This window comes from Monomorium pharaonis, chromosome 1 (assembly GCF_013373865.1).
Source record: "Monomorium pharaonis isolate MP-MQ-018 chromosome 1, ASM1337386v2, whole genome shotgun sequence".
In the NCBI taxonomy this organism is placed as follows: Eukaryota; Metazoa; Arthropoda; class Insecta; order Hymenoptera; family Formicidae; genus Monomorium; species Monomorium pharaonis.
The window spans coordinates 548755-575470 of record NC_050467.1 but is presented as its reverse complement, the minus strand read 5'-3'; the positions used below and the strand labels follow the sequence as shown (position 1 = coordinate 575470).

Below are 26716 nucleotides of genomic sequence, written 5' to 3'. Positions count from 1 at the left end.
GCTCTGCGCGCGGCGCGGATTTATTATATATGCAATGGGTTACGCAAATTACGACAAAGTGCAAATATTTCACATGACCTGCACCTGCGTGACTCCCCCTTTCTACACGTGATCGTTTAACCGGGCACGTGAATTGCGACGCGCGCGAGACGCCGCGTATATACACGTATTTACTTACGTGCATGCATGTGCATGTGCATATGTAACGCTCGAAATTCCGACAAAGTTTCCTGGGATCTGCAGAAGCAATCCCTCCGAAATATACGCAACATGCCGTAAATTGCATTCCCGGTGTCCGCAACTGCGGGAGACGCGTTTCCTGGGAACCGGATTACGAGGAGGATAATGAGCGCGAGTGGCTATGAGTTTCGGAAATCTCATTATCATCTCTCTCTCTCTCTCTCTCTCTCTCTCTCTCTCGTTTCGTACAAAAGACGCTGTATACGTCTTATCGTTGAGCCACGGACGTGATCGCGAATCCTCGACATTACAACAGTATCGCTCTTTTCCTCGCAAACTTACTTTCCAAGGATCAAATTAGACCGCAACGATTGAGAAAATATACGATTATAACTTGCAGATGTGACTAGCAGCAAACGCTTTTATCTGTTTTTCCTTTGTTTACTGTAATTACTTTATGTCGTTGGTATAGTAGAATAATTATGAGACGAGCGCGAGAACAGAGTTTTCGTGGAAAAATTAAATTACCGTAATTTAGATAAATTAATGCAAAAAGCTATTTAGTTATAGACAAGGATAATGACAAGTTCGCGTGATAAAGCGCAATGACGCATGGAATGTATATTATCGAGCATGTCCAAGATGACCTGGACGAGCAAACCGAGCCAGACGAGCGCGAGGCGCGCGAGCAAATGACGAGCGGCGCGGCTGACCGGTCAGAATTTAGCTGCGCGTCGCACGGCGTGAGAGAAGCGCGGCGAAAGGGCGGAAGGGAGTACAGAATTTAGCTGCGCTCGCGCGCCGCGCGCCCCCACCCACGTCCCCGCGGAAGCGACGCGACTTATGAATGGGAGTAGTACTCGCCCATTGGTCGCGCCCGATAGCCAATGGCGGTTTGACTCGCGCTCGCGGCAAGTAAAGCGAAACGAAGTCATGCATGTATGTACGTATGTATGCACGTACCTACGTACGTATGTACATACACCGATACTCCCGATGCGACGGGAAGATCGAGACGAGATTACCGAAGTAAATCAACCGGATCCTATTAATACCACGCCGTGCTACTGACTTTTCTGGAAAAAGATTATTAATCGTGCGAAATCCGCTTTAAACCGTAACTCAAACCCGCCGAGACCTTTGCGCGCCTGGGAAAACGCAGAGAGCCCTATTGTTATCGATTCAATATTTTTTTTTATATAATAATTGTGTAATAAATAATTACTGCAATGCCGTGTCTCTCGTTTTTCAATCGCAAAGTCGAGGATTTCGGCGATTTAGGTCGAATCACGAGGCTCATGATTATCGTGGAATCACATAGATTAGATCGAGAACAAAACATTAGTTCCGCCGGCACGAGGGACACATTATACGATTCTTGCAACTCGACCCGAAGGCAAATTCCAATATCTCCGGAGCAGCGATTAAATTGCCCGGCGACAGGAGGGTGGCGAGGATAATCGCGAGTGCGACTCGCGAGCAATGCGCGCGAGGAAACGTAACGACTCGCTAACGTTGTCGCGGAGTCGATGCAAATCGCACCGCGCAATATGTGAGGCAGGGCAGGTTGCAATGCGAGTCATACGACAAAATAGCGAACGTCAATTATCGGCTAACTTATGGAAAGTATAGGGAACGGACGCGCGCGGCAACGGCTCTTATGACAGGGAAGTGAGCGAGGTTTCTATCCTGGGTACGTCAAGGTGACAAACCGCGGCGGCGGCGGCGGGGATGACACCATACCCAGGATGACGGGGACGGGAACAACGCGGCTGCATTACCTGGCGTCACGTTACATCGCGCGCTGCATTTACGCGCATTTACGGACTGGCGTCATCTATCAATTAGCTCGCCTCATAGCCGCTCGTGTCTCACCGCTATCTATCTCACGAGATTGTGACTCAATTATGAGCGGTAGTACACGAGCGATGTCTCGCATTTCCATCTAAAAACTCGTGAATCATTCAATACGTCGCCTTTACGCGACGAGAATGCGAGCCTCTCAGCGCGGAGCTCGATTACCGACACGATTACTGCAAACGTGATTTATGCATCGTTTATTTTTATTTATTAATTTATATTTAGCAAAATCCAAACTTCTCTCGCACATCTGCATATTTCTGAAATGCAATCTACATATATACAAGTACAGTATCCGCAATACGCGAATATACATAATAAACTGGATTCCGACGACTATTCAATTTCAACCCCACACGTCACCATATTTAGTTTTCTCTTGCATCGATGACCGGGCAGACTCGTCTGGAGTATGCTGAGGTGCCTGTCTTTCTACAACAGGTTCTCTCGGTGTTCTGGAAGGATACCACTGCCTAGTCTTCTTATAAAACTCATCTCTATTTTTACTCCTCAGCTCGTCGTAACTGACGCCCTTTTGCAGATTGATTGGTTCAGTCAGATCCGTTTCCTCGGCAACGGGAAGATCTTTAAACATAATTTGTGCAGTTATTATCACATGGCAAAGTGGCAGATTCATAAAAGACTTTTACACCTTACAAGATGATAACTTTTACAACTTACCGCTACCGTTAATACTGGAATATGTGTCGTACGTGTTCATAGGTGGGTAATCGTCGAATACTATTCCTGGTTCCGCCGAGTTCTGAATCTCGGTCTGCACATCCATCGGCTGGAAGCCTTGACGCTGTCTTTCCCTACAATCAAACACGAATGAAACTCAGTTTCAATGTAAACATGCAAATGAATATGAACAAATGATCAAATGCTTATCCAAAAGTAATACCCATATACAAGTGGTTCTCCCACACTTCGCCCATATCTCGCTTCTATTAGTCTTTCTCGAAGATTACTATTCGGCATGGCAGCAACCTTTGCCAGGCACAGCTCAGAAACGGCTATTCTCCCTGTCACTAGGCCTACCACCCCACTGACTAACCCAACATACTTGGCATATGTAGAAAACCGAGTTATCCTACACACTCCAAATCCTGCAGCTGCGCTGATTAACGCCGGCACAAGAACACTCGTGTTTCTCAAGCATTCCATCAAGGCTTTTGACTCCTCTGGCGTCAACTGCACTCTCTACAAATTATAGGATTATGATATACCTAGATTTGAGATAATCAATATTTCATACATTTATGGCTAATAGAATATATTAAGAAATTCACGAATAATCTTTGTTTTAATTTTAATTGATAAATTTAAATTGATGATAAATAAATAAGGTGAGTTTCTTAAACTCTTTGGTTAGATTAGGTCACTCTCATTAAGCGATTGCATCGTGTAAATAAATGCTCTGCAACTTTGCTCCGTAAAAATTGCATTCATGTGTAATTCAATTCATCAGTCCATGAATTTAAAAGACACACTTTTATTTATTTCTCAATTGTAATAATCTTTATACGTCAAGCATTCGGTTCCTAACCTGCATTTGCTGATACTTATAATTGGGTTGCTCGACATCCGTTACGGGGGTCGTCATGTTTCGCGATTCCAGCAGAATCTCACTCGCATTGAATCTAAGAAATCGAATAATTCGTTATACAATAAGCGTAAATAATGATACCAATAAAACCTACCTAATAATCCATCAAAGTTAAGTTATTTGCTTTTAAGAACAAACCAGTAGAGAGCCTGTAATCAGAGTGGCGACACTTTTGTGAGTGCCACTTTTGATTGGTCCGTCATATTTCATCGGGTCCCGCCGATTTTCAAATCTGATATTACATATCCTTACATATCTCATTATAGACGATTTTTGGCGCTCGTTTGGTACATGCACCAAAGCGTACCAAACTGTACTAGAACCAATAACATATAAGTAAAGTTTTATCTTATTGGTTCTGGTACAGTTTGGTACATGTACTAAACATCGCCAAAAATCAACTTATATATCTTTTTTCAGAAACAATTGTTACAGTGTAAAAGGGTACTGTACATTCAACCATTTTTCACAAAAATGTCACAATATCATTGTTCACAATACTGTTTTCATAACCTATCTTGAAGGAGTCAGCTTGCAATACATATATGTATATACTGTGTTATTATAAACAGAAATATATCTCTTTCTCGTTCGCACGATTCCGACGAAACATGGCGAAACCTCTCTTATGTCGCCATTCTGATTACAGGCTCTCTATACGAATGGAGGCTCTGGTGCCATCTATGATCTACACAACTGATTAGCCGATGAAGCGTGACTTGATGATTTTGTCGTTCTCTTCTGCTATAGTAGTATCAGAGCATCATAAATTATAGTGGATCATAAAAAATTTATACAATGTTCAAATTTTTTGTTTGGAGTAATGGAGTAAGGAGTAAGAGTAACAATTGATCAATTAAAACCGAGAGTAAACGAAATGGGCAAATCTCATTTCATATTTCTTACGCCTAAACACAATGCCAGGCAACAGGCAATAGGAATAGGAAATAAAGAAAGAGAGAAAGAGAAAAGAAAATCCTTTCTCTCTTTCTCTCTTTCATTATTTCTGTTCCTATTGCCTGTTGCCTGGCATTGTGTTTAGGCCCTTAATTACTCCTACGTACTCCATTACTTTTGCTAACATTGTAGACCTTGCATTAGATTTCGTCAGAAGTAGTGAAAATTATATTTTGAATATTTTTTATTTTTATTATACATCTTTATTTTATCAATGTTAAAAAGTCAAAGATTAATTAATAATTTTAATTTTATAACTTTATTTTTTTTTTATTGGGTTTTAATCAATTTATAATAATTTACATTGCTTGTACTGTTCACAGGATTCATGTAAAGATAATGTAAATAATACATAAGTAATCCATTTAAACATATTTTTGAAATTTACGACACAAAATCCTATATCTTCTTGTTACAGCATGGAAGAGAACCACAAAATCATAGATATTATCTACGCGATTTCATGGCTTACGTAGAAGACACTGGGCTACGTACGTAGTTCAATATCTACATTTTATTTTACATACAGCCGCTAATTTCCAATCGGCACTTAATTAACGTTGCTCAATCGTGCACTCGTCTTTTTTCGCATTATATATTAATTAATACGTACATATTTTTTTAACACAATTAATAATCTTAATCATAAAAGTAAAAAATTCTACATAAGTATAATTTAAGATATGTAGCAGAAATATTTCTCTTTGGAAGAGAATTAAATCACTTTTTATCTAGTCCAAAATCGAAATCAAAATTTTATCGCTTTTTCATCGCTTCTCAATATATCTTTTTTCGACTAATCCTGTTTAACGCACGTGACGATTATTACTGACGTACATGATCACATCTCCGATCATTTGACTTGTGTTAAAATAGCGCCCAGGTTGTACCGGATATTGTTTTTGTATGATGCAGCTATATCCGTATCCAAATGACGCGATTTATTTGCATATTCACGCTAATTTAATTATCACGTTTAAGACGGCAATGTACAAAGACGAAATTGTGCAGGCAAAGTCTCGAAATTGCTCTGAAAAATTTAGTTTCTGCGATTTTGCTCTCACACTTCATTCAAGGATTAAAAAATAAAGAATAATGTGCGTCTACTAAAAAAAAATTATATCTTTTAGATATGAAAGAAGTAATATCAAACCGACAAAATATTATTGGAAAATATTGTATATATATACATATATATATATATATATATATATATATATATAAAATATATTTGCGCGTCAAGGATTTAGTTCGCATAAGTCGTCGCGAAAAATGCACATTTCGCGATAATACGCGAATGATATAGGCGATTTCTTCGGAAACCTTGGACGAGTTATCAGTGTGGCATTTCTATTAACAAGCTCGTCGCAAAAAAATTACGGGGCCGCTTTGCGAAGCCCGACGCACAATTTGCACGTATGACTCTCTTTCTGTAGAAATTCGTTAATTTTATATTCTATTTGTTCTTTGTACGGAAAATTGAATTCCCTGCAAATGTCTTTTCTTGTTACGACGAAACGTTCGAAATTGAATGCGTCGCTTCCTGCGCAACCAGGAAATTTTCCGCTACCACTTATGAACCGATCGAGAATACGTAATGCAAAAGTCTACGTATATAAGACGCGGTGGTGTTAACGAGGGACAGATGTCCGCCGCTATAAAAGTCGCGGACGAATCGTACGCGGTCTTGTCACTTTAAAATGTCGCGCGCCACTTCTCCACATCGGCCCCTCTGGCCGTCCTGCATCGCACTTTTATTATTTATATTAATGTTAACGTCGATGACGTTGCGACGAGTGGACGCCAGCCCTTTATGGAATTTCACTCTACAATCCGAGAACACGACGACTGCGAGTTCGCTGGTGAATTCAACGATCAGCTCGACGGAGACCGCGTCCAACACCGACGTGTAAGTCTCTTCAAATATTCTTTAATATACAATATATCTATAAAAGTTTTACATTACGTAAAAATTTCTTATTCCTTCTCAGATACGTGATAAAAGCTGTAGTTTACGAAATTGGGATTCTCACAGACACGGATAATACAACGAGTAGCGAAAATAACGAAAGTAGCGAAAGTACCGAAAGGTAAATACAAAGATTTTACTTTTATCTTTACTTCTATGTTCTCCAAAAAAAATGAAGTTGATGTGTGCTCTTCATGTTACAAATTGATATCAATGTTATCGTTACCTCTTTTTTATGCTTTGCAGACAAGAGAGAGTCGACATATCGTTGTACAGTGCACCGCAGGAAGACCAGTTCTAATTCAAATAAACTTATTTCGATCTCGGAGCGAATACGACGGAATACGAATCTACGCATCTAAACGCGTTTAGAAATCGAGAACGAGAAATGAAACGTAAAGACTGCGCATAACACGACGATGTTATCGAGTGCATAGTAAATTATTAATTATACATTGTATAAGATAGAACGTAAAGACAACAACGCAGAGTGCGATGTACGCAATTTATAAATTTCGATATTAAATCTATAACGCTGTGACAACGTACGTTTCTTTAGGATTTTAGAACAATGTTTTATTAGTTTTTTTTTCTTTCATTTAATTATGAACAATATCTCGTGTACAACGCTATATAAACACATTGCTGCTGCAAAATCTGCGAGGCAGAAGAAAGTCACGGAACAATCAGGTAACATAATTCACAGAATAATCTCTTCGAAGAACGATAGGTATACATAAGACAGCTCGATCGAAACATGCGCGGCACTTTGACATTAGTTCTTGTAATTTAACTATTTCACTTCTGGAAGATCTCGATGAAAGACTTCAACGGTCGCTTAAAGGTACGTATAAATCTTCCCTTTCTTTTTATTATTATTTTGGAATGCAAATAAGCGCGCAAGTTCGTCCGGAGCTCGATTAACACGATATCATGTACAAATTTCGACCGATTATTATGACAAAAAGGTAATAAAAATATTCTCGATTTTCTCTTTCTCCTCTTTTTTCTGCTCGTATCATATCGTTGAACTAACGTACATTCAGTTAAACAGTAGGCACTGCACCTAAGTACCTTTGCCTTATCGAAGGAATAAGCAAAAGCACCAGTTTGTGAAATACCGGTCTTATATAATATTAAACAGCGTACGATAACTCTTTTCTCTTACGTTTTTTATCTGCACTTCCTTAATATGTAAACATATAACGTTCCGTGTATGTGTACATGTGTGTACGTGTGAAAAATGTCAAATCATCAAATGTCGCGAGTGAAGCAAACGGATGCGAGATTTATCCATCTTCTTTCTTTCTGTCTTTACAAATTGTCTATGTAAGTCGCATAAAAATCGCATTGTTGCAATTTATTCTCGCCACTTTTTACTCCTTTTTACCTTGCTAAAAATCAGTTATCAGTTACGTATAAATAACAATTTACGAAATTCTTAACAATAATTGTAAAATATATGGGGTAGAGGGAGGACTTGGATTTTCGCAAGGATGTACTTGATAGATGTGTCAACCAGTCGAAGGGGTAGAAAGGGGATAGGACGTACCTATACGTAATAAACATCAAATTATTCGCTAAGTGTAGTTGAGCGTTGATTATTTTGTTTCGGCATTCCGGATTTATTCAAAAAAGATACCCTGCAGCGGGACCATAATATGCCTAGCATCAACGTTTCCTTAAAGCATAATTAACGTGATCTAATGAAAAATAGAGAAGGCGCAATATATGCTTTCGATCGTTCGCGTACGACTCGATACTGATATGATTCTCTCTTCCTATTGCCATTAATCATTTAACATAGGCAGGGGGAACGTTTCATTTACTCTCTTTAGGCACAGCGTCAACGGTGCCAGTTGATGTGCTTTCCGATGAAGCAACTGGAACTTGATCAACAACAGGTGGAACTTGTTCAAATAACAAAGCACCTCCAAGTTTTTCCTCTTTCATATCCGCGACGGTTTCGGTCTCCTCTGTGTCCTTAAAATTTCTAGAAAAAAAAGAACAAAAATTTCTCACAAATTATGATCTAAACTCGACAGATTAGATACAATAAGATTAGAGTTACTTAAATACCTGTTGACCGGTAATTCACTAGGATTAACATTCTCATTTGCGGAGATCGTTTTGTGTTCGTCACTTTCGCTGTCATTGGAATTAGTTTTTGCAATTGCTAATTCCGTCTCGACTACTTGACCATCTACAATTTTAATCTTTTCGTTGCCATCTTCAACACTTTCGTTAGAAGGCGTATCTTTTTCTGTCAAGTTTGCATCCATTGATTCTGAAGCTTTCTCTTTAAGCTCATCGCATGGCTTTTTATCTTCACTCACGGTGGTATTTTCTATACTCAAAGTATTCTCGAAATTTTCAAAATTGGCCCAGCCAGTGGATTCTACTGGTTCCGACGGTACCACATCCCATGGATTTACCGGTGGAAGTATAGTGCCAGTGCTTAGCGGTTCGGTAGTGTCCCAAGCTGAAATTTCGTAATCAAATTCGATAAAATAATTCCAAGCTTAAATATCATATAATACAAAAATCCTTGGTAGAAACATACGATCAGTCGCGTCGACCTCCATATCGCGCATGTGCATGTCGCGTGGATCCACGTCATCCTCGTCCGATGAACTAGAATCCTGATGCTGTTGCTTCGAGTGCCAATCTCGTTTATCTACCACAGTCTGGAACGTCAGCTCGCCCTCGTCTCCCCATTCTAGGCCACTACTGCAATCCTCAAGCCCAGCTTTTTGTTTTTGTTGGCACAGCTTTGACATAAACAAATATTCAGTTTCAGAAATGAGTACACATTTTATTCAACAATAGTTAAATAGATATTTACCTTATTGAACATATCTTCTCGCTTGTCGAGTTCTTCTTCACTGAGAGTAAAGGCCAACGTTGTTAATTGGTCAACTGGATTACTATAATATCATATTAACGAAACCATTTGGGGAGAAATGACTGTGACAATATTAACGTTGCGCTTTTATCACAAGTGTGTTCTCTTGGCTTTTGTAAGCTTTACGCGATCGCGTCCCTAGTAGTACTAATTTTTTATTAATAAAATCTCACGTGTATACTTACTGAAGCGCATCGTCACCATCGTTGAACTCATCATCATGATATCCAAAGTTCTCGATGAGCGGAGGCGTTATTTGTTGACCCTGATAATTGGAGTACATCTAGTACCAAGAATACCGTACGATAAATAAAAAACTAGATAATTTTAATTTCCGAATCAATGACATGTGAACAGCACTGTAAATACTAACCTGTTGAATGTACGTTTCTTGCGAATAAGAGTTGTACTCGTTTGGATTTTCCTCAGAACTCATCAGGTACACTGGAGTCTGATCACCCTAAAAATTCCATTGTAATTAATGTCGCTGTTGTCTCACTATAGTCATATTCAGTTGTAATATTCAATGCAAGAAAACATTGAAATAGTTTTTCCTCATAAACATAATTATATTTGCAGCAAGGAAAACATTAAAAATATTCATTATTTCTAAATTTAATAGCATAATGCACTTGTAAAAAGAAAAAAGATAGTAAGAAATATACTATTATTACATACCATCATTACAGTTTGATGAATTTTATTAATCTCCACTAATTGTATGCTCACAAGCTCTTCCCATTTAGTAAGACACTCGGGTGATAAATTGTTCTTTAAGAAGCTGGCCAGTATATTACTTCTTTCGCATTGGGTGACGATATTATTTGCGATATTTATCAAATGTCCCATGTAGCCTTGGCGAACACCATTTTCCTTGTTCCTGTAATCGAAAATTTCCATGTTTCAAAATTCTAGATCTTCTCTTACAATATATGCGAAATTACTTCGCAAAATTTAATACTTTTGACAATCTTACTGTTTACTGTCGTTTTTACTCCATGCTTCTAAGATTCTTTCTATTAATTTGCACTTGATAAATATCTGGGAATTAATTAATAGTTATTTAATGTTTCACGTATCATTACTTTTACACTATAAAAAATATAACACTCACATTATTATAAATATTAATATCATCTCGTCCGCAATTAATTGCTAAGGCTAGGCACTGTTGTACTTGTGTATGTAAGAAATTATTCCACATATATTTGAAAAACAGATCCTATAACATATTTGGAATATGTAAATAAAAATTAATTTAAAAAAACAATAATACAATGGATTTAACAAAATTTAAAAATTTATACTCATACAGTGCAATCTTACCAATAATATTTGGAATGTTCCCAATAATTCTAAATGTTCGTGAACTTTTAAATTCTCCGTCGCCAATAACGCGCTTAACAACTTTGTTACATGCAAACGAGTATTTCCCAATGGACATTCTAATAATCCAACTGTTGTTTTAACGGCAGGTTTCTAAGCAATAAAAATTTAGTGATTTTTTAAATAATACAGTGAATAAAGTGTTAAATTTCTATTTTTAGACAATTTTTCTAAACAGCTCTTACATATGGTGGGTCTAGAAGAAGTTTATGAAGATGCTCCAAATATGGCAAAATAGCATTCGAAATTTTAATACATTGCTCATTATCCGTGGTATCTTCGCCATTACCATGTACATCTCCATCATTTGATACACTGCAAAGAATTCAGATTACTGTACACAGAACCTTTTCTATCTACAAAATGCAATTTTAATATTGTAGATATTATCGTCATACTTGCTGACTCTTTGTCCTAAAAGTACCAAAAGCACTTGTATTCCACCGACTATACTACTCTCTACCTTTTCTGTTGTTAGGATAGTTTCTAACAATAGGCTTACAGTTTCTCCTCTATATATGAAAATATTTATTATTCGTAATTATTCTTGTGGAGCGAGAACTTATTGCAAAGGTTTGTAAAAAAATATACTCACGATTCTAAGGTATTTAAAATAGGATCTGGATCAGCACGTTCCGTAGATGTACGTTGAGTTTCTCTAGCTACCGTCACCATGTCGCAAAGTAATTGTGCCGCGTTAGCGTGTTTGGCTGCTTCTGAAGTAGGTGCTAACAATTTTACCAGTCTTTGCACTAAATGTTGGCTATCTAGCCACTATCAAAGAAATGCACGTTGAAAATAAGTCAATTATGTAACGAATAAAAAAACCAAATGGAAAATCTTACGTTTAATATGTTTTGACGCATATCACTGCCCTCAACCTGAGTAACAAGTTTGAGCACTAAGTCCATGATGGCCGAAGTCTCTATATGTTGTAACAGGAGATCTACACATCTCTGGCGACTTTTAAGAAATTCTAAAACCTGTAAGCACGTGAACTGATAGGAATACCAATTCTGGAATAAATGGAAATTTATAGGATGGACAGGCATGTGGATAATATAGGAGAGAGGCAAAAAAAAGTTTATTATTTAACTAATATTGCTCTTGTTAATATCAAGTTAAATGTCAGTCTCAAAAAAAAATTCTTTTTTACAATTAAAAACACTTATCTTAAATATATATTATGCAAGTATCTTTTACATAAAAATATGAAATACTTATGCAATTACCTGATCACTTTTACGAGCAACAAGTACTCCAATAGTTTTACTGAAAAATGATGCAAGTAGTGGATTTAATGGCTGATCTGTATCTATGAAAGAATATAATTTGGCCAAAAGTGCCTCGTCACCTAAAAAAAAGTAAAGAAATGTTTATAGTATATATAATTTTGCATATAAATTCTGTTCCAATCACTAGTATATAACAAAGGTTTGAGTACCTGCCAGTTTCTCATTCAATGTAGGCACATCACATGTGAGCAATTCGCAGGCAACATTAGGATACTTGTAGCGCCAGCGTTCTTCGATGTCCATAGATGGTTCTTTAGTGGTTAACGTAACCAATTCTTCCATAACGGAAGGCCTCGTGAGACTATCACAAATTACACATTGCAATGAATTTTCATCATAATAAAAAGACACAAGATCAAATCCAAAGAAACAGAGATATATATGCACTTACTATTCGACCAGCTTTTTATTTTGGCTCTTGCATTCTTGAAGGATGTCCTCCTCATCCATCAACTCGTGCAGGGTGACATCCTGTAACGGAGTAATACCAATTAAATGATGTGACAATGAAGCTGCTCCAGGAAACAGGGAGGAAGGCAGAGAGGGAGGCTCGTTCGTGGGGGGAAAAAAAGACGCTCGTGACGTGGAGCGTATGCACTTACCTCCTTGTTGAGCAATGCCTCGATATGCGGCGACGACACGTAATTATTCGTCCAGAACATGATGCTGACGCCTTTGGGAATGCGTGGAGCGCGCGCGCTTCCGCTTGTGGCCAAGTGATATTCCAAATATCGCGTCGCGATTTATCGTAGTAGCCCGGGATGATGATCGTCCGCCGACTCACATCGGCATGGCGTGGGGACGCACGCGCGGGGAAGGGGAAACGAAGGTGCAACACGTCGCGCGACGAACTCGTTCGGCCGACGAGCGGCGGCTAACATCGCATGCACGCGTGGTAACGTTCCTGCTTCCTCGAGGGTTTTACCGTCGCGCCGCGTTCACGCGCGCGAGCGAGTCACCGTCGTCGCTGAAAACCGCTGTCGTCACGCACACACCACTTCCTCGCTCTCGCGATTACGCGATTACGCCACCACTCCGCCCGACACTTGCAGCAATGCAGCCACTCCGGCCGTCGTTCCCGACGGTTGCGACGTACACGACTACTGGGTGCTGGACTACGCGGTCCACCGCTGCGCGAGACGATTAGCACGAGACGGCGATACCAGAAGGACGAGAGAAAGGATGGAGCGCGTTTCGTTTCGACCCTGATCACTGACCGGACGCTCTCGAGCGCGAACAGTCGCTCGAACGCGGAACACGATGCACGAGAGAGAAGCACGGAGCAGCGCGGAGATGCCTTTGCCTTCCCCTCGCGCACGTTCTTTCTCTTCCTCCCCGAGCAACGACCGTTACTTGCGCCCCGCTGCACTTTTGCTGTTTAAAATGGAACGTCGAAAAGAGAGAAGATCGTACTGGCGAAAGAGCATGCGGGGCGTACAAATCTCGGCCGGATTCGATCTCGTGCTCTTTTGTAACTTCTATATTTAGAATGAGGGGGACGGGTCCGCGTGTTCGGTCGCGAAGGAAAATGTATGGCACAGAGCAGCGCAGAGTGCAGCTGTAACGGCCGAAGTTATCCCGTTTTATCGACCGAGATGATGAAAAACGTTAACGGAAATGCGATTAAAGACGATTGGTGTGAGATGTCACGGTAGAGGACAAACATTTTCATTTCGCCGACTACCTCGGTAGTTTCGTGCGCTATGCTCATCCGATAACCTGCCAATGCCAATGCCAGCTGATGCCACGATGCAAGTTGACGCTTGATTGTTCGTCGAGATTCGGCTCCGACCTATCTGACCTGGATTTCCTTTTTCGAGCTACGTAAAGACGCATCAATTCCGGCAAAATGGTAAGTTGAGATTATTATCCTTTACACGAAAGATCAGGAATTCTTTTAACACTCGCGAAGTCGGTATACAGATTCCATTCCAGTTACTCTAACTTTAATCTCGTATTCGCCGCAAGAAACGGATACATAAAAGAAAAGAAGCAAAAAAATATAGAGCAAATGTGAATCGAGTGTTTGTATACCGATCAAATCTTACGCTTTCGATTTTAATTCTATTTGATAATTGTTTCAGGTGGAAATCGAGTCGATGACGAGATACGTCTCGCCAGTGAACCCAGCTGTCTTTCCCCTGCTGGCTGTTGTGCTGCTAGGTATCGGAGTGTTCTTCACGGCCTGGTTCTTCGTGTACGAGGTCACCAGCACTAAATTCACGCGAGATATATGCAAAGAGGCGTTAATCTCCCTGGTTGCGGCCTTGTTCTCTAGCTTTGGAGTACTATTCCTGCTGCTCTGGGTTGGGATATACGTATAGATATCGTGTCGATAAGGTGTTAAAATTTTTACTGAGGAAATATTCGTAATTGTTAAAAATAAAAAATTGTACATAATATGAAATCAAAGTATTAATTTATTCCAGTTGAATTTATTCAAGTATAAACAATACTCGTAGTAGCGTAATTATTTACAGGAAGGTTTTCACTTAAAAAAAAAAGCAAAAGATGTGCGAACTATTCAAATACGAATCACAGATGATTTGATTCAAATCCGAACTATTCAAGATTCAATATACACGACTCATATTCAAACTATTAAAACATTTCAGTTTGAATATGAATATATGTATATAAAGTCCTATAAAATCATTCTAAATGACTGTATCAAAATCAATTATAATCTTACAATATAAAAATCTTTTATTATCACCTATATTAATTTTCAGCCTATAATTTCACTAATTAAAAGTCAACATAACGTTCGATTTGATGTTAAAAACTCTGATTCATACATCTATAATTTTCATAATTGTAATATGTTTTATCATTACTGCAGTTGGTTAAATACATAATTCCAAATATTTTTTATGTGCATAAGTTTATTCAATCTTTATCACAATGAAGGCATAAAGTTTGTAACACAGGTACACGAGTTTTGTGACACCTTAAGAAAAATGAAGGCTTGCACTCGTTTTCTGTGAACACAGACTACAGCGTGATGCGTAATCTAATCATGCAATATATCATGGTAATAACATATAGCTTTGTGTGAAAAGAATTATCATATTTGAATATATTTATCTACTTTCATATTTGAACAAGCTATAATTACTGTATCTGAGTGGAACATATATATATTTTTTTTCTATTCAATATTTTTTTCTCTTTTTTTTTATGTAAAACACAGTTTTCTCTCGTTACACCATAAGGAGAAGATGGATTTATTGTCGATAAAATAATCCTTTGTGTTCTTCGGTATAACTCATGTGTTCCATTTTTCTCACTGTATAGCACAATGAGATATCTTACAATAAAATGGAATATTGCAATTCTAGGACGAAGCACACGAGAGATATTTTTTAACCAGCCAGACCAGCTTTTTGTCGACATCTTTGCATCAACGCTCTCAGCATGAATTGTCTGCGCGACAGTTGTCGAACTTGTTTCAGGAATGCGTCCAGATCTAAAATACCAGATCGCAGTCCTTCGGCGAGATAATAAATAGCATCCTCTGTGGCTGCTTCTTCAGCAAAAGCGTTTAACATTCTGGAAATTAAGCGACGTTGCAACTGAGCCTATTCTTTATAATTTCTCGTATTTCAATTTGTAATAAGTCTCTAGCTATAACTATATTAATTCATGCTAAATTTATTCTGTTGTTAAATTTGTACACTTACTGTTTATACAATGGCGCTATGGTAGTAACAGCTTCGTCAACATCTATCGACTGATTATCGGACAACTTGGCGATTTCTCTTTCCAGTTCTGCCTCCTTGTCTTGCAAGATGTTCACATTTTTCTCGAGCTCCTGTTTTTCTTTCTTCAGTTTATCGAAAAGATCTGTTAGGTGCGACGAGCCGCTCGTTAACTCTTGCTGTGTTCGTCGCAACGTCTCAAGCTCAGCTTGCAGCTGCGAGAACTGCTCCTTGAGTCGACGTCGGAGCTTATCTTCTACTGCAGACAGCAAGGATGCTCTTATATGCTCCTCCGTGATCGTGCCAGATCCACTGGAATTCGGTTGTACCGTCGGCGACTTGCAAACAATCACAAATACTTATTTAATGTGATATATTTTGAAATATATTCTTGACTATTAATTGCTATTAATAACTTAATAGTAATAATTGCAAATATCAATTGTAATACTAAAATGTAAATTATTACGAGTGCCACTCAGACTAAAATATAACAATAACTATGTACCGGTTGCGTAGCTGATGGATAAGGGGGATATGGACCACTGTAGCCTTGTGTTGGATAACTGGGTGTAGTTCCTGTGTAAGAACCATAAGAGTTTGGATATGGGAATCCTCCAGATGCTGTAGCCGGATATGGAGGATACACATTACTGCCACCAGAGTATTGAGAATTCGCTGGATATGGAGGAAAACCAGAACTCGATACATTTCCGCTACCAGGTACAGGCATGAATGCTGTGTGACAAGTTTTTAAGTATTATGAGCAAAACAGTATTTAAAAATTTATTAACCTTGAAACACTAAAAGTATACTCACACTGAACGGGATATGGCGATGAACTCTGTTGCATTTCTGATCGTGCCTTGGCATAAACAGGAGGTTGTTCCCCAAAAGTAACAATCATAACTTGAATTAAAGCAAGCAAATCTGAATTGTGCTACAAGACAAAAGAAAATGGAATAAATACCAACTGAATAGTGTAAAGAATAGTGCAATTCTTAATGATTAATAGTAAGTCTACTCACAGGTACCCAGTCATGAAGATACGGCAGGTATATTTTACCATTGTGATCTACAAACATGCTGACTTTGATATGCATATCTGCTGTTGGCTTAACATAGCACATGGGTGCATTGTTGGGATGAGTATCCATGAGCCATATGCATATTGGTATATTGTAAATAGAGCCTGTAGAACAAACACATGAAACAATGCTTACCAGTTTTATTATATACATATTAACATTTTTAATAACTTGAAAAAAATTACCTTTATAAACTACTGGTATAGTCCCTTGTAAATTCAATAGTTCCTTGCGGGAGCCATCATTGAAGACTGATATCAAACATAAATTGAATAAGCTTTGGAATTTCAAAAAAACAATCACATTTAAGATCATTGTTACAACAAATAATTTTACTTACCAAACGGCTCCACTTTATACATCAAACCTTTATAAAGATTTAAGACGCTTATTACATGCTTCTTTGTTATCTCTGGATTTTGATACTGAAAACAATTTCTTTCTTTTATATAATAATCACATTGCGATTATTATTATTACAGAATCATTAACAGCGATAAAACTAATAATAATGTATAACCTTAGATAACCCCTGTCTAATCCTCCCCTCATCCAGCGGTGTCATTTTCACCATTTAACGCAGTTAAGTCGAGGCGACGACAGATTCCCTGCTATCTTCTCCTTTCTATCAAACGCACCTGATCACGTTTCAGAACTTATTTCTACGCCTCGCCAACAGTGCAACGCTACGTAATTATTGTCAATTTCGTTATCATCGACCACTCGAGAGAGAATTTTGTGATGATGAGATCATCAAAGAGGCAATCGCGCGACAAGTTCTCACTAATCTCTCACACACGAAATGTCATTGTGAACCATCATGAATAATTTGGGATCACTGCGTTCGATCATCGACTACGCAAATCACCGAGAAATCCTAACTTTGTCGAATCAACGGTTGATACATGAACGAGATGCGGCTCGACCTATGGCGATTCTGCGTTCTCGAGAATTCTCGATTGCGATTGGTCGATTTGCTTGACTGTTGCTCAATTGTTCAATGTGTGGGTGATACGCATGCGGTTGGCGAGCACCGGTTTGAAAAGAGAGGTATGTGTAATTATTTATAAATATTCGCGAAAGATATAGGATATATCACCTGATACGCAAGGTGATAAATGGTGAGAAATGTACGACTATTGAGCATATTAATTTCGTCCTATTTTCGTCGAGTTATCACTTTCGCATTCATTAACTTAAGATAAACAAAAGGTTCTCTTTTACGATGCTTTCACAACTTGTCACGCTTCAGCTGTTTTTCAATGGAAAAAAATTATATGCGCAAGATCGTTTCTGGATCGACGCGTGACTTTCTACGATGTAAATGTATTAAAGAATAATCAATTAAGAGATAGAATTTACACTCTACATGCTCGTAATTTTCATGTTTCTCGAAATCTCCCACATTGCCCTTTCATATTTATTTCATTTTTGGACTTTTCCAATTTTTCTTTGAAAGGAAAAAATGTCAGGGTAATCTTCTAATCAGGATTAATCAGATTAATGATGTTTTATTTTTTGTCAATGCTATTCCTTTGAATTCTCGAGCACCCAGTATATTCTTATATACGCGGTAGGTTCGAAACGAGCTGCTGACGTCTGAGTGGAGAGGTTATGTTGGTGGCAGATGCGCAGCGGGCGTTGCTTCTTCCCCCTGAGAAATACGAGGAAACGTGTTTTATCGAGGTATACATCGCGTAACGTACGCTCCTAGGATTCTCGGTCGGGACGAAAAGGAAAAAAGAAGTTCTAGCAGCGTGACGACGAAGCAATGTCGTCGCGACGCGCATTCGTCAATTGTGACCTCGAAGAAGGCTAAACGTCAGAAATTATGTACGTTGAAGTTAATATTCGTATTAATCATTGGCCGGTTCATATAGCGTTCAAGATTAACGATTACCTTTAAGATAACTATTTTTCAGTTAACTACTTGACGTCAGTTTTGTTAGAACTATAGTCAATTAAAAGTTACACAGAATAGCTCGTCTGTAAATTGTTTAACAAATTTAAAAACTAATTTTACTCAATTGGCAATTTTTTATTTTATGGTTCTGACAATTAATATTAATTTATTAATTAAAAGTAGTTTTAAAGATAATTACCAATCTTAAATGCTATATGAATTAGTTAATTCATAATATAGATAATAACTTTAATGTACATAATATAAGACACATGTAAACATATTTAATTAATAATTATGAAATTAGATAGATTAAAGAGATAAAAAGTTTTTATATCTTTGAGAAGAATGCATTAAACTTTTATACAACAAAAGATAACTTGTGCCTTGTTGCTTCTAGATAATCCTTTTTACTTCCTGAAGTCAACAGATGCAATCATGTAGAGTTTAGAAGCAAAAAAGGGGAAAATGACGCCACATTTTACAACGCTGACTCCAGTGCGAAAGCGATGTCTAATCGTGCTGCTACTAGTCTTGGTTCCATGTGCGATTCTGAATCTGCTGACGCCCTCGGACATGCGTGAGGAGGCTATACTACAGAACAACATTGCTGAACTACAGGCCAAGCTGGAGCATTTGCATGCAAAATATATTGGTAGTCAGGAGGAAATAAACTTGCTGTCGCATCAGTTACTGCAATTGATCGAGAGCAATCACATTCTCCCAGATCTGCAACTGCTTATCAACAATGGCACCTCCAATGTCACCAGCATCAAGCTGCCTTCAATTTACAATTTTCTACCACATTTTCTCAATGACCCGAATAGTCTGCGTCCTGCATTTGTACAGAGCAAAGGTAGATCAGGAGTGAGCATGGTGTTGGGAGTACCAACGGTAAAACGCGAGGTTCAGTCTTATTTAATGGCAACTTTGAAAAATTTGTTGGATCGTATGAACACAGCAGAAATCGCTGACACTTTAATCATCGTTTTAGTGGCCGAAGTAAGTAAAATCGCTAATTACGAAAAGGGCATCAATGCTGTTTACTCATTAATGCGTTTGAGGCATTAAATTAATAAAGGTACATATTACATTTATATAATTTTTTTTACAGACAGATATTGATTATGTGACATATGTTGCAAAGCAAATTGAAGTTCAGTAAGTTCATAAATTTATATTTTAATTCTTGTTAATTACAGAATTTTTTAGAACAGCTTTTTTGCTTTAGATTTCCGAATGAATGCGAAACTGGCGTGATCGATGTAATATCACCATCATCATCCTATTATCCAGATTTATCAAAATTACGCGACACTCTCGGCGACGATCATCAACGTGTTGTGTGGCGGTCCAAACAGAATCTAGATTTTGCTTTCCTCATGTCTTATGCGCAGACTAAAGGCACATTCTATGTGCAATTAGAAGATGATATTTTGGCTAAGAAGAACTTTGTAACTACTATGAAATCTTTTGCGTTGCAAAAGATTGGCACAAAGGAAAATTGGTTTGTCCTTGATTTCTGTCAACTTGGTTTTATTGGTATGGTATCGTTGTGTTATACTATGTAGCGGTAATTTACACATTGAGTTACACAAGAAATATTTCAAAATTTGTTAATATTATAGGAAAACTGTTTAAATGTGTGGAACTTCCCTGGCTGATTCAATTTTTTTTAATGTTCCATAATGATAAACCCGTTGATTGGCTATTAGACCATTTGATTTCGACAAGAGTCTGCAGTCTTGATAAAGATAGCGTAAGTATAGATAATAATAGCTAAATATTTAAGAAGTGTATCGATTTAAAAAAAAATTATTTTTATATCGGTAGAAACATTGCAAGATGGCTAAAGCAGAATTGTGGGTGCATTACAAACCTTCTCTCTTTCAACACATAGGAACACATTCTTCCTTGAAAGGAAAAGTCCAAAAACTCAAGGTAATGTCAAGTGTATTCTTAAAATAAAAAGATACAATGTAAACTTGTGAAAAGATACATTGATACAATATAACATTGTGACAATGTAAAATGAATAATGGCTTAATTTACGCTTACAGGACAAACAATTTGGCAAGATAACGCTATTTTATCCTCACGAGAATCCTGATGCAACTGTAGAAACTCAGATCAAGCCTTACAAACAATATACACTACAAAAAGCATACAAAGGCGAGACATTCTTTTGGGGCTTGCTACCTCAGCCAGGAGACCATTTAAAGTTTAAATTTTCACACCCTATTTTTATAAAGAAGTGAGTTACAGTTAGAATAATCGCCGATTCTTTTGCTTTGGAAAATCGTGATTATTTTGTTTTTTGATGTGTGTAGGTACTTATTCAGGAGTGGAAATCCTGAACATCCGTCTGATAGGTTTTATAATACGACGGTGGAAGTATTGTCTGAGATGTCTCCGTTGTTGGACAGAAACAGCAACGATGTGACGGAAGATGGTTATATTATTATAGGTAATAAAGTATACATATAATTTAATTATTTTGAGATTAAAATTGAAAAATAATAAAAAATAATTGTTAAAAAATAATTTATGTAAATCAGGTAAGTTTGATGTACTTGGTGTTGCTGAAGGAAACGTAGATCGAAAACTGGGTAAGGTGTCGGTGCTTCGTTTAACTATACACAGTGAAAGCGAAAACTGGGCCATTTTGTCTGAGGTAAAAATTCACAATAATAAATTGTAATATTGTAATATTGATAATTGTAATATTGTAATTATCTCTTCTGTTCTAAAAATATAATCTTTTAATTAGATTCATATAATAGAGGATCAGCCTAGATGACTAAAGGACGAAGATTCTCGAGTGCTCTTTCGGTACCACTTGCACGGTTAGCGTAAGCGACTGATTTTATAAGTGTTTATTAATAAATTCTATATTTTTTATTTTTCTGTCATGTGTTATATGTATATTGAGTACATTAGTTTATTAATTTAATGCCGTCCATTACAAAGAGATAAATATGTTTTAACAAATATGTTTAACATGAGATTGAAGCCGACTTTCAGATTTTCGGTCGTACATTTTATATGAATCCCTTTTTTAGTACATGGTGTTAAAATGCAAAAATCAGATCGTAATGTAATGAAATTGCCTCCGATGTTTACATTTTTGTAAATATCCGATTTTTTAGTATATACAATGGCACATTGTGTCGAGTTTGGAATTATACAGCATAAGTGTTTTTCTTGCTTTCTGTAAGATCATGTTTTAGTTTGAGAAATTAACTGATCTGTACCTGTTGTCCACGTGTTTCGATTCGCTCTCGATGTTCGCTACTAATTTCACTCGCGTGTAAATCTTTCGTACATACACAAAGATTTCACATTCAAGTAAATGTGAATCCTTCACATTGTTATATTATTGTCAAACGCGCGACGTGAGAATGTTGATTCAAAGGCTTGTTCGACAAAACGAGCGGTGATATGAAGACTATATTCTTCTAATGTACGAATAATTATTTATTTCGCGTAGCTTTCTTTATATGTGTATATATACTGTCTCTGTATACTCCTATACATATATCGATTATAATAAAAATATATTTTTGTGACAAACATACATCAAAAACGATATATTATACATACATTTTATCTTGCAGTCTGAGATGCATAAACTGGAAAATATAAAAAAACAATAATCCTATTGTTAATATCTATATATATGTTTAGAATAGCATTGAGTTTGAATTAAAAATAAGATAAGATGACCATTCATTATGTCAGGTATTTAATTTACGTTCTCAGAGAAACCAATGCTCTATATGGTTTTGGACCAGCCGTGACACCATCCACAAAATCTTGCGTGGTTGGTCGTGCTTCGCCGGGCACCGTCGAAAAGTTGAATGCTTGTAGCAACGAGGCCGTTATAATGAAAATATTGCTTCTAGCTAATATTTCTCCCATACAACGGTGTCTGCCTATAAATCATTCCATACTTAGGATCAAACTTATGATTATGATTATTTTGTGAGTCTAAGTTTTATATATAAGTTTTATAATAGTGTTAACATACAAAAAAGAAAGAAACGCACCCATGCCAAAAGGAAAATATTCTTCTGGTGTAATGATATTGCCGTCGTTATCAAGAAATCTCTCTGGTCGAAAATCTTCTGGATTGTCCCAGGACTCATTCATGATTATTCTGTTGTAATTTACAACGAGCATTGTGTCCTGAAAAAGACGATATATACATATTTTACATATATTACATATATTATCGATACGATTATTCGTTTATTTTATTAACTTATAAAATGTTGAATTTTTTCATAATGTTACTTTTGGTATCCTATGGCCTGCAATAGTAGTGTCTCTTATCGCTCTATGTGGGACATTCAAAGTGCGGCCCACAAATATTCTTAAGGATTCCAAAACGATGGCTTGAACGTATGGCATTCTGAGAAACGACGTTATAATCAATATTCGACGCAAAATAATTTTTCTATAATTATAGATGAAATGTGAAAGTGATCAACAACCGTTTACCTCGGTTTGTCAGCCAGCGTGGGAAATCTATCGCGGCCAATAACTCTATCTATTTCTTCATGCGCCTTTCTCTGAACATGCGGATTTAATATTAGATTTAAAAATCCGAACCCGAGTGCTTTCGAAGTTGTCTCGGAGCCCGCAATAAACAGATCCACACAAATTGCCAACAACTGGGATTCTGAAGTTATTTTTATAAAACCATTATTCATTAATAATAATGTTATTTGCATAAGTTGTAAGCTTTTAAATACCTGAAAATGTATCACTACAGTCTTTTGAATTTAGCACATTCAGATAGACGTCCATCAAATCTCGCGGCGCATTTGACAAAAATGTGTTTTTATGATTGTTCAATTCTTCCTAAAATAAGAATTAAAATCCCAAATTTATTTGTAAAATAATTTCATAATCGATATGATATATAATACTAAATTCACTCACTTGTAAAAATGCCCAGAGTTCTCGATGTGTGTCTACGAATGCTTTATAACCGGACTTTTCCGGCGCGATAAAACGTAGAAATGGAAAGTGACTGAAAGGTGCACCGATTATGTCGATTTCATTTAGAAGCTTTGTCAGGATTTTTTGTAGGTGCGTAAGTTCTTTATCGCCAGTATCGTACCTGTAAAAATTAGGAATTATCGTTAAGAATTTATTCTTTATATATATTCTTTGTACATTCTTTAAATGAACATTTTGCGAAATAGTCTGATCGATGCGGACCTTTTTCCAGCCATCATTTTCCAAAGGGTGTTCAATACAGTCACGCCAAAGGCATCGTGCATAGATATAATCATTCCCGCAGATTGGGAGATTTTTCTAACTTCCGCGTAGTCTTCGGCTTTCATGTACAAATCCGCCACTGTACGAGGTTTACGTTCAGGGATCTTAGTCTTGATTATATCGAATTCCTTATACAGCTTCGACTTGTTCGGCTTGTCCTTCGGATCTTTCTGCAGCTTGTATATCTGACCGATATTGTTATTATTATTATTTATCGTTATTTTTCGTACATCGGCGATTTCGTAATTATAACCGTTTTGAAGCATCTTTTTGAAATGTTCCACCAGTTTTAACGCCTCATCCTCGATAATTGTAACCATACTAGTACGACCAAGACCAAATTCCCGTAAATGTCGCATGACAAATCGTCGTTGCTCTACCCATAGTCTGTCATCCACTACGATGAGACCTGATCACAAGTTATTATTTAATTATCATTCGAAATTAAATAAGTATATTTTATCTAATTTTTCGGACAAATAGTTTACCTAGTCTGTGGCCCCAAGTTCTGGCCTTGTAAAACGGTCCGGTCGGTCTGCCGTCACAATCTTCATTAGTTAGCATTGACCGTATGCTCTCCAGATCATTCAGAATAATGATGCGATCCTGGCCGATCCTCAAGCCCACCACAGGACCATATTTTTTGCAGAGCGCTGAACAAGTTTTGAAGAGATATCCAGTTTCTTGACGAATACGCGCTATTTCTAATGCACAGCCTAGAATAGGCCACCATCTCGGACCTGAAGATAATAAAAAATATTAATTATAATCTTGAAAAGAAAAAAATTTTAAGAGAAATCGTCTTCTACCTGGTGGGTATCCTTTTGGTTTTTGACAATCCAAGTATACCAATAGTAATATGAGTATCAGCAATAACATCGCTGTGGCGAGCATCTTATAAATTTAGTCTGTAATATATTAGTAAAAATATCGGTAACATAATAATATATATAATAAAATATATAATGAATATTAAAACAAAAAAGAATTAATATATAAAATATTCTATATATTTTTAAAATTGCATATTTGATATGGTTAGTTATATGTAATACTCAACATTTATATAAAACTATTATGTGCGTTTTCTATTTTAGCACTTTTAATTCTCTTCTAAAAAATGGACAAAAAATTACATATAAAACAAAGAAAAATACATCAAAATAATTGCAAAACAGATCTATGAACTTATAAAAGTATAGAAATTCATTTCAATCCTCCTAGTTCTTTTTTGTTAATTCTTGTTAATTCATTTACTTTTACTAGAAATTAAGTTCGATATTTATATCGGTATTTACATTCGCGGCAAGATGTATACATACGCATACAGTGAAATAAATGCACGCACAAATGAACGTCAAACGAGTTTCTGAGAAGAAAGTGAAACACTTGTACTCTCGTGAGAGAAAGTTGCACACGGAAGAATCAGCGCGTTACTTGCGCAAATGCGCCGTCACCCTTATTATTCCATAAGTGATTGCGCAATCGATGCATATTTTAGGACTTTTATTTGCAAGGTACTCGTTATTGCCGCTTTCGAATTCTTATCTTATTTTCAAATTTATTTTTTTCGAAATCCAAGTTCGCATCTGTCGATTCGGAATATTTTTATTGATGCACTGATTCGAATTATTGCAAAAATATATATACTTGCATATTATATTTATATTTTGATTTATTATATCAAAAGATTTCTTTTTCAGATTTAAATTTTTCCAAAAATTAATCAAAATATAAAACGTACATATTATCTTTCTTGTAATATTATATGTATTAGATAAAGTTTAGTAAAGAAAAACGCAAATACTTTTTTAAATAATACATTTTAATTAATAGAATAAAAAATTTGATTACTATTTAAAATAAAACAGTAAAATTTAAAGAAAATATCTCGTTCTTACAATATTTATTCTTTTCAGATCAATAAATTTTGATTATGAAAACTATCAAATCAATCAAATTGATTTGATAGTTTTCATAATCAATTGAACAACTTTGAACAAATAAGTAACTATATTACGCAAGTATTTTGCTAAATGCACCATAAAAAAAAATTCAACGAAAAAGAATTGATGGAGAATAATTGGCTCTCAAAAAAACTTAAATTTACCTTACCTTACACTCGTAGAGAAATTTTCTCGTTCGTTGTATAAGCAGGACTGGCCGTGGACCAGTGTTCAGTCCGCTTTTAAATGCCCCTCTTCATCCCATACACTTGCAAGACCGATGCAACATTAACATCAACATAGCGACGGACCCTTAATGGACGTCCGGTTAAAACAAGAAAGTGGCAAACTTTAGTATAATTTTGATGCATAATAATACTTGGTAATTTAATATAACAAAGATAAATATTATTTTTAAGTTAGTTTTTTAACATGAAAAAATGAAAATATATTCCACATATATTAGAATGTATTAGAATCATTTCTTTTTTTCATAAATGTGTAGATTATTATTTATTATCCAACAATCGTCTTTCAAATAAATCGCGATTTTTATCGTTCAGAGATGTTTACCTCTTCATTATATCAAATCTTTATATTTATATTTATTAAACAAAGTTTAAGGGAT

The 26716-nt window shown here is 36.6% G+C and overlaps 7 protein-coding genes across 10 annotated transcripts; 3 read left to right on the top strand and 4 right to left on the bottom strand.

Annotated features, from left to right (window-relative positions):
- Nucleotides 1–2222: 2222 nt before the first annotated feature.
- LOC105836227 (OCIA domain-containing protein 1) lies at nucleotides 2223–3854 on the bottom strand. The gene is made up of 5 exons (XM_012680120.3): nucleotides 3744–3854; nucleotides 3590–3683; nucleotides 2945–3243; nucleotides 2722–2855; nucleotides 2223–2625 (listed from the first exon to the last, which is right to left on the bottom strand). The coding sequence occupies exons 2-5, from the start codon at nucleotides 3644–3646 to the stop codon at nucleotides 2387–2389; spliced, it is 729 nt and encodes a 242-aa protein (XP_012535574.2). The 5' UTR covers nucleotides 3647–3683; nucleotides 3744–3854; the 3' UTR covers nucleotides 2223–2386.
- A 2389-nt stretch (nucleotides 3855–6243) lies between these two features.
- LOC105838444 lies at nucleotides 6244–7119 on the top strand. The gene is made up of 3 exons (XM_012684007.3): nucleotides 6244–6515; nucleotides 6598–6696; nucleotides 6822–7119. Exons 1-3 carry the CDS (start codon nucleotides 6307–6309, stop codon nucleotides 6874–6876), a joined length of 363 nt encoding a protein of 120 aa, XP_012539461.2. The 5' UTR covers nucleotides 6244–6306; the 3' UTR covers nucleotides 6877–7119.
- Nucleotides 7120–7158: 39 nt separating this feature from the next.
- LOC105838439 (serine/threonine-protein phosphatase 6 regulatory subunit 3) lies at nucleotides 7159–13686 on the bottom strand. 2 transcript variants are annotated; one of them, XM_012683999.3, is made up of 18 exons: nucleotides 12764–13686; nucleotides 12553–12632; nucleotides 12311–12462; nucleotides 12099–12220; nucleotides 11712–11882; nucleotides 11462–11640; nucleotides 11265–11378; nucleotides 11052–11181; nucleotides 10807–10959; nucleotides 10595–10702; nucleotides 10457–10521; nucleotides 10159–10360; nucleotides 9854–9940; nucleotides 9666–9763; nucleotides 9421–9502; nucleotides 9139–9346; nucleotides 8655–9057; nucleotides 7159–8568 (listed from the first exon to the last, which is right to left on the bottom strand). In XM_012683999.3, the coding sequence occupies exons 1-18, from the start codon at nucleotides 12821–12823 to the stop codon at nucleotides 8397–8399; spliced, it is 2586 nt and encodes an 861-aa protein (XP_012539453.1). In that variant the 5' UTR covers nucleotides 12824–13686; the 3' UTR covers nucleotides 7159–8396. The 2 variants fall into 2 exon arrangements, with proteins under 2 accessions (XP_012539453.1, XP_012539454.1); XM_012684000.3 differs by having other exon boundaries at nucleotides 9421–9460.
- Nucleotides 13687–13852: 166 nt separating this feature from the next.
- Nucleotides 13853–14568, top strand: LOC105838445 (transmembrane protein 258). The gene is made up of 2 exons (XM_012684008.3): nucleotides 13853–14013; nucleotides 14246–14568. Exons 1-2 carry the CDS (start codon nucleotides 14011–14013, stop codon nucleotides 14483–14485), a joined length of 243 nt encoding a protein of 80 aa, XP_012539462.1. The 5' UTR covers nucleotides 13853–14010; the 3' UTR covers nucleotides 14486–14568.
- A 468-nt stretch (nucleotides 14569–15036) lies between these two features.
- LOC105838443 (tumor susceptibility gene 101 protein) lies at nucleotides 15037–17804 on the bottom strand. Its single transcript, XM_012684006.3, has 8 exons — nucleotides 17471–17804; nucleotides 17291–17375; nucleotides 17136–17201; nucleotides 16891–17054; nucleotides 16682–16802; nucleotides 16371–16600; nucleotides 15845–16200; nucleotides 15037–15713 (listed from the first exon to the last, which is right to left on the bottom strand). Exons 1-8 carry the CDS (start codon nucleotides 17522–17524, stop codon nucleotides 15527–15529), a joined length of 1263 nt encoding a protein of 420 aa, XP_012539460.1. The 5' UTR covers nucleotides 17525–17804; the 3' UTR covers nucleotides 15037–15526.
- Nucleotides 17805–17913: 109 nt separating this feature from the next.
- LOC105838441 (alpha-1,3-mannosyl-glycoprotein 4-beta-N-acetylglucosaminyltransferase B) lies at nucleotides 17914–22426 on the top strand. Of its 2 annotated transcripts, XM_012684003.3 has the most exons (11): nucleotides 17914–18000; nucleotides 18528–18783; nucleotides 19254–19855; nucleotides 19968–20014; nucleotides 20085–20395; nucleotides 20482–20612; nucleotides 20687–20794; nucleotides 20914–21107; nucleotides 21184–21320; nucleotides 21412–21527; nucleotides 21624–22426. In XM_012684003.3, exons 3-11 carry the CDS (start codon nucleotides 19322–19324, stop codon nucleotides 21651–21653), a joined length of 1608 nt encoding a protein of 535 aa, XP_012539457.1. In that variant the 5' UTR covers nucleotides 17914–18000; nucleotides 18528–18783; nucleotides 19254–19321; the 3' UTR covers nucleotides 21654–22426. The 2 variants fall into 2 exon arrangements, with proteins under 2 accessions (XP_012539457.1, XP_012539459.1); XM_012684005.3 differs by lacking the exon at nucleotides 17914–18000 and having other exon boundaries at nucleotides 18351–18636.
- Nucleotides 21755–26642, bottom strand: LOC105838440 (probable cytochrome P450 303a1). Of its 2 annotated transcripts, XM_012684001.3 has the most exons (10): nucleotides 26258–26642; nucleotides 24952–25050; nucleotides 24631–24882; nucleotides 24083–24551; nucleotides 23801–23981; nucleotides 23611–23719; nucleotides 23357–23537; nucleotides 23150–23267; nucleotides 22903–23041; nucleotides 21755–22788 (listed from the first exon to the last, which is right to left on the bottom strand). In XM_012684001.3, exons 2-10 carry the CDS (start codon nucleotides 25034–25036, stop codon nucleotides 22604–22606), a joined length of 1719 nt encoding a protein of 572 aa, XP_012539455.1. In that variant the 5' UTR covers nucleotides 25037–25050; nucleotides 26258–26642; the 3' UTR covers nucleotides 21755–22603. The 2 variants fall into 2 exon arrangements, with proteins under 2 accessions (XP_012539455.1, XP_012539456.1); XM_012684002.3 differs by lacking the exon at nucleotides 21755–22788 and having other exon boundaries at nucleotides 22911–23041; nucleotides 23118–23267; nucleotides 26258–26615.
- Nucleotides 26643–26716: the final 74 nt, after the last annotated feature.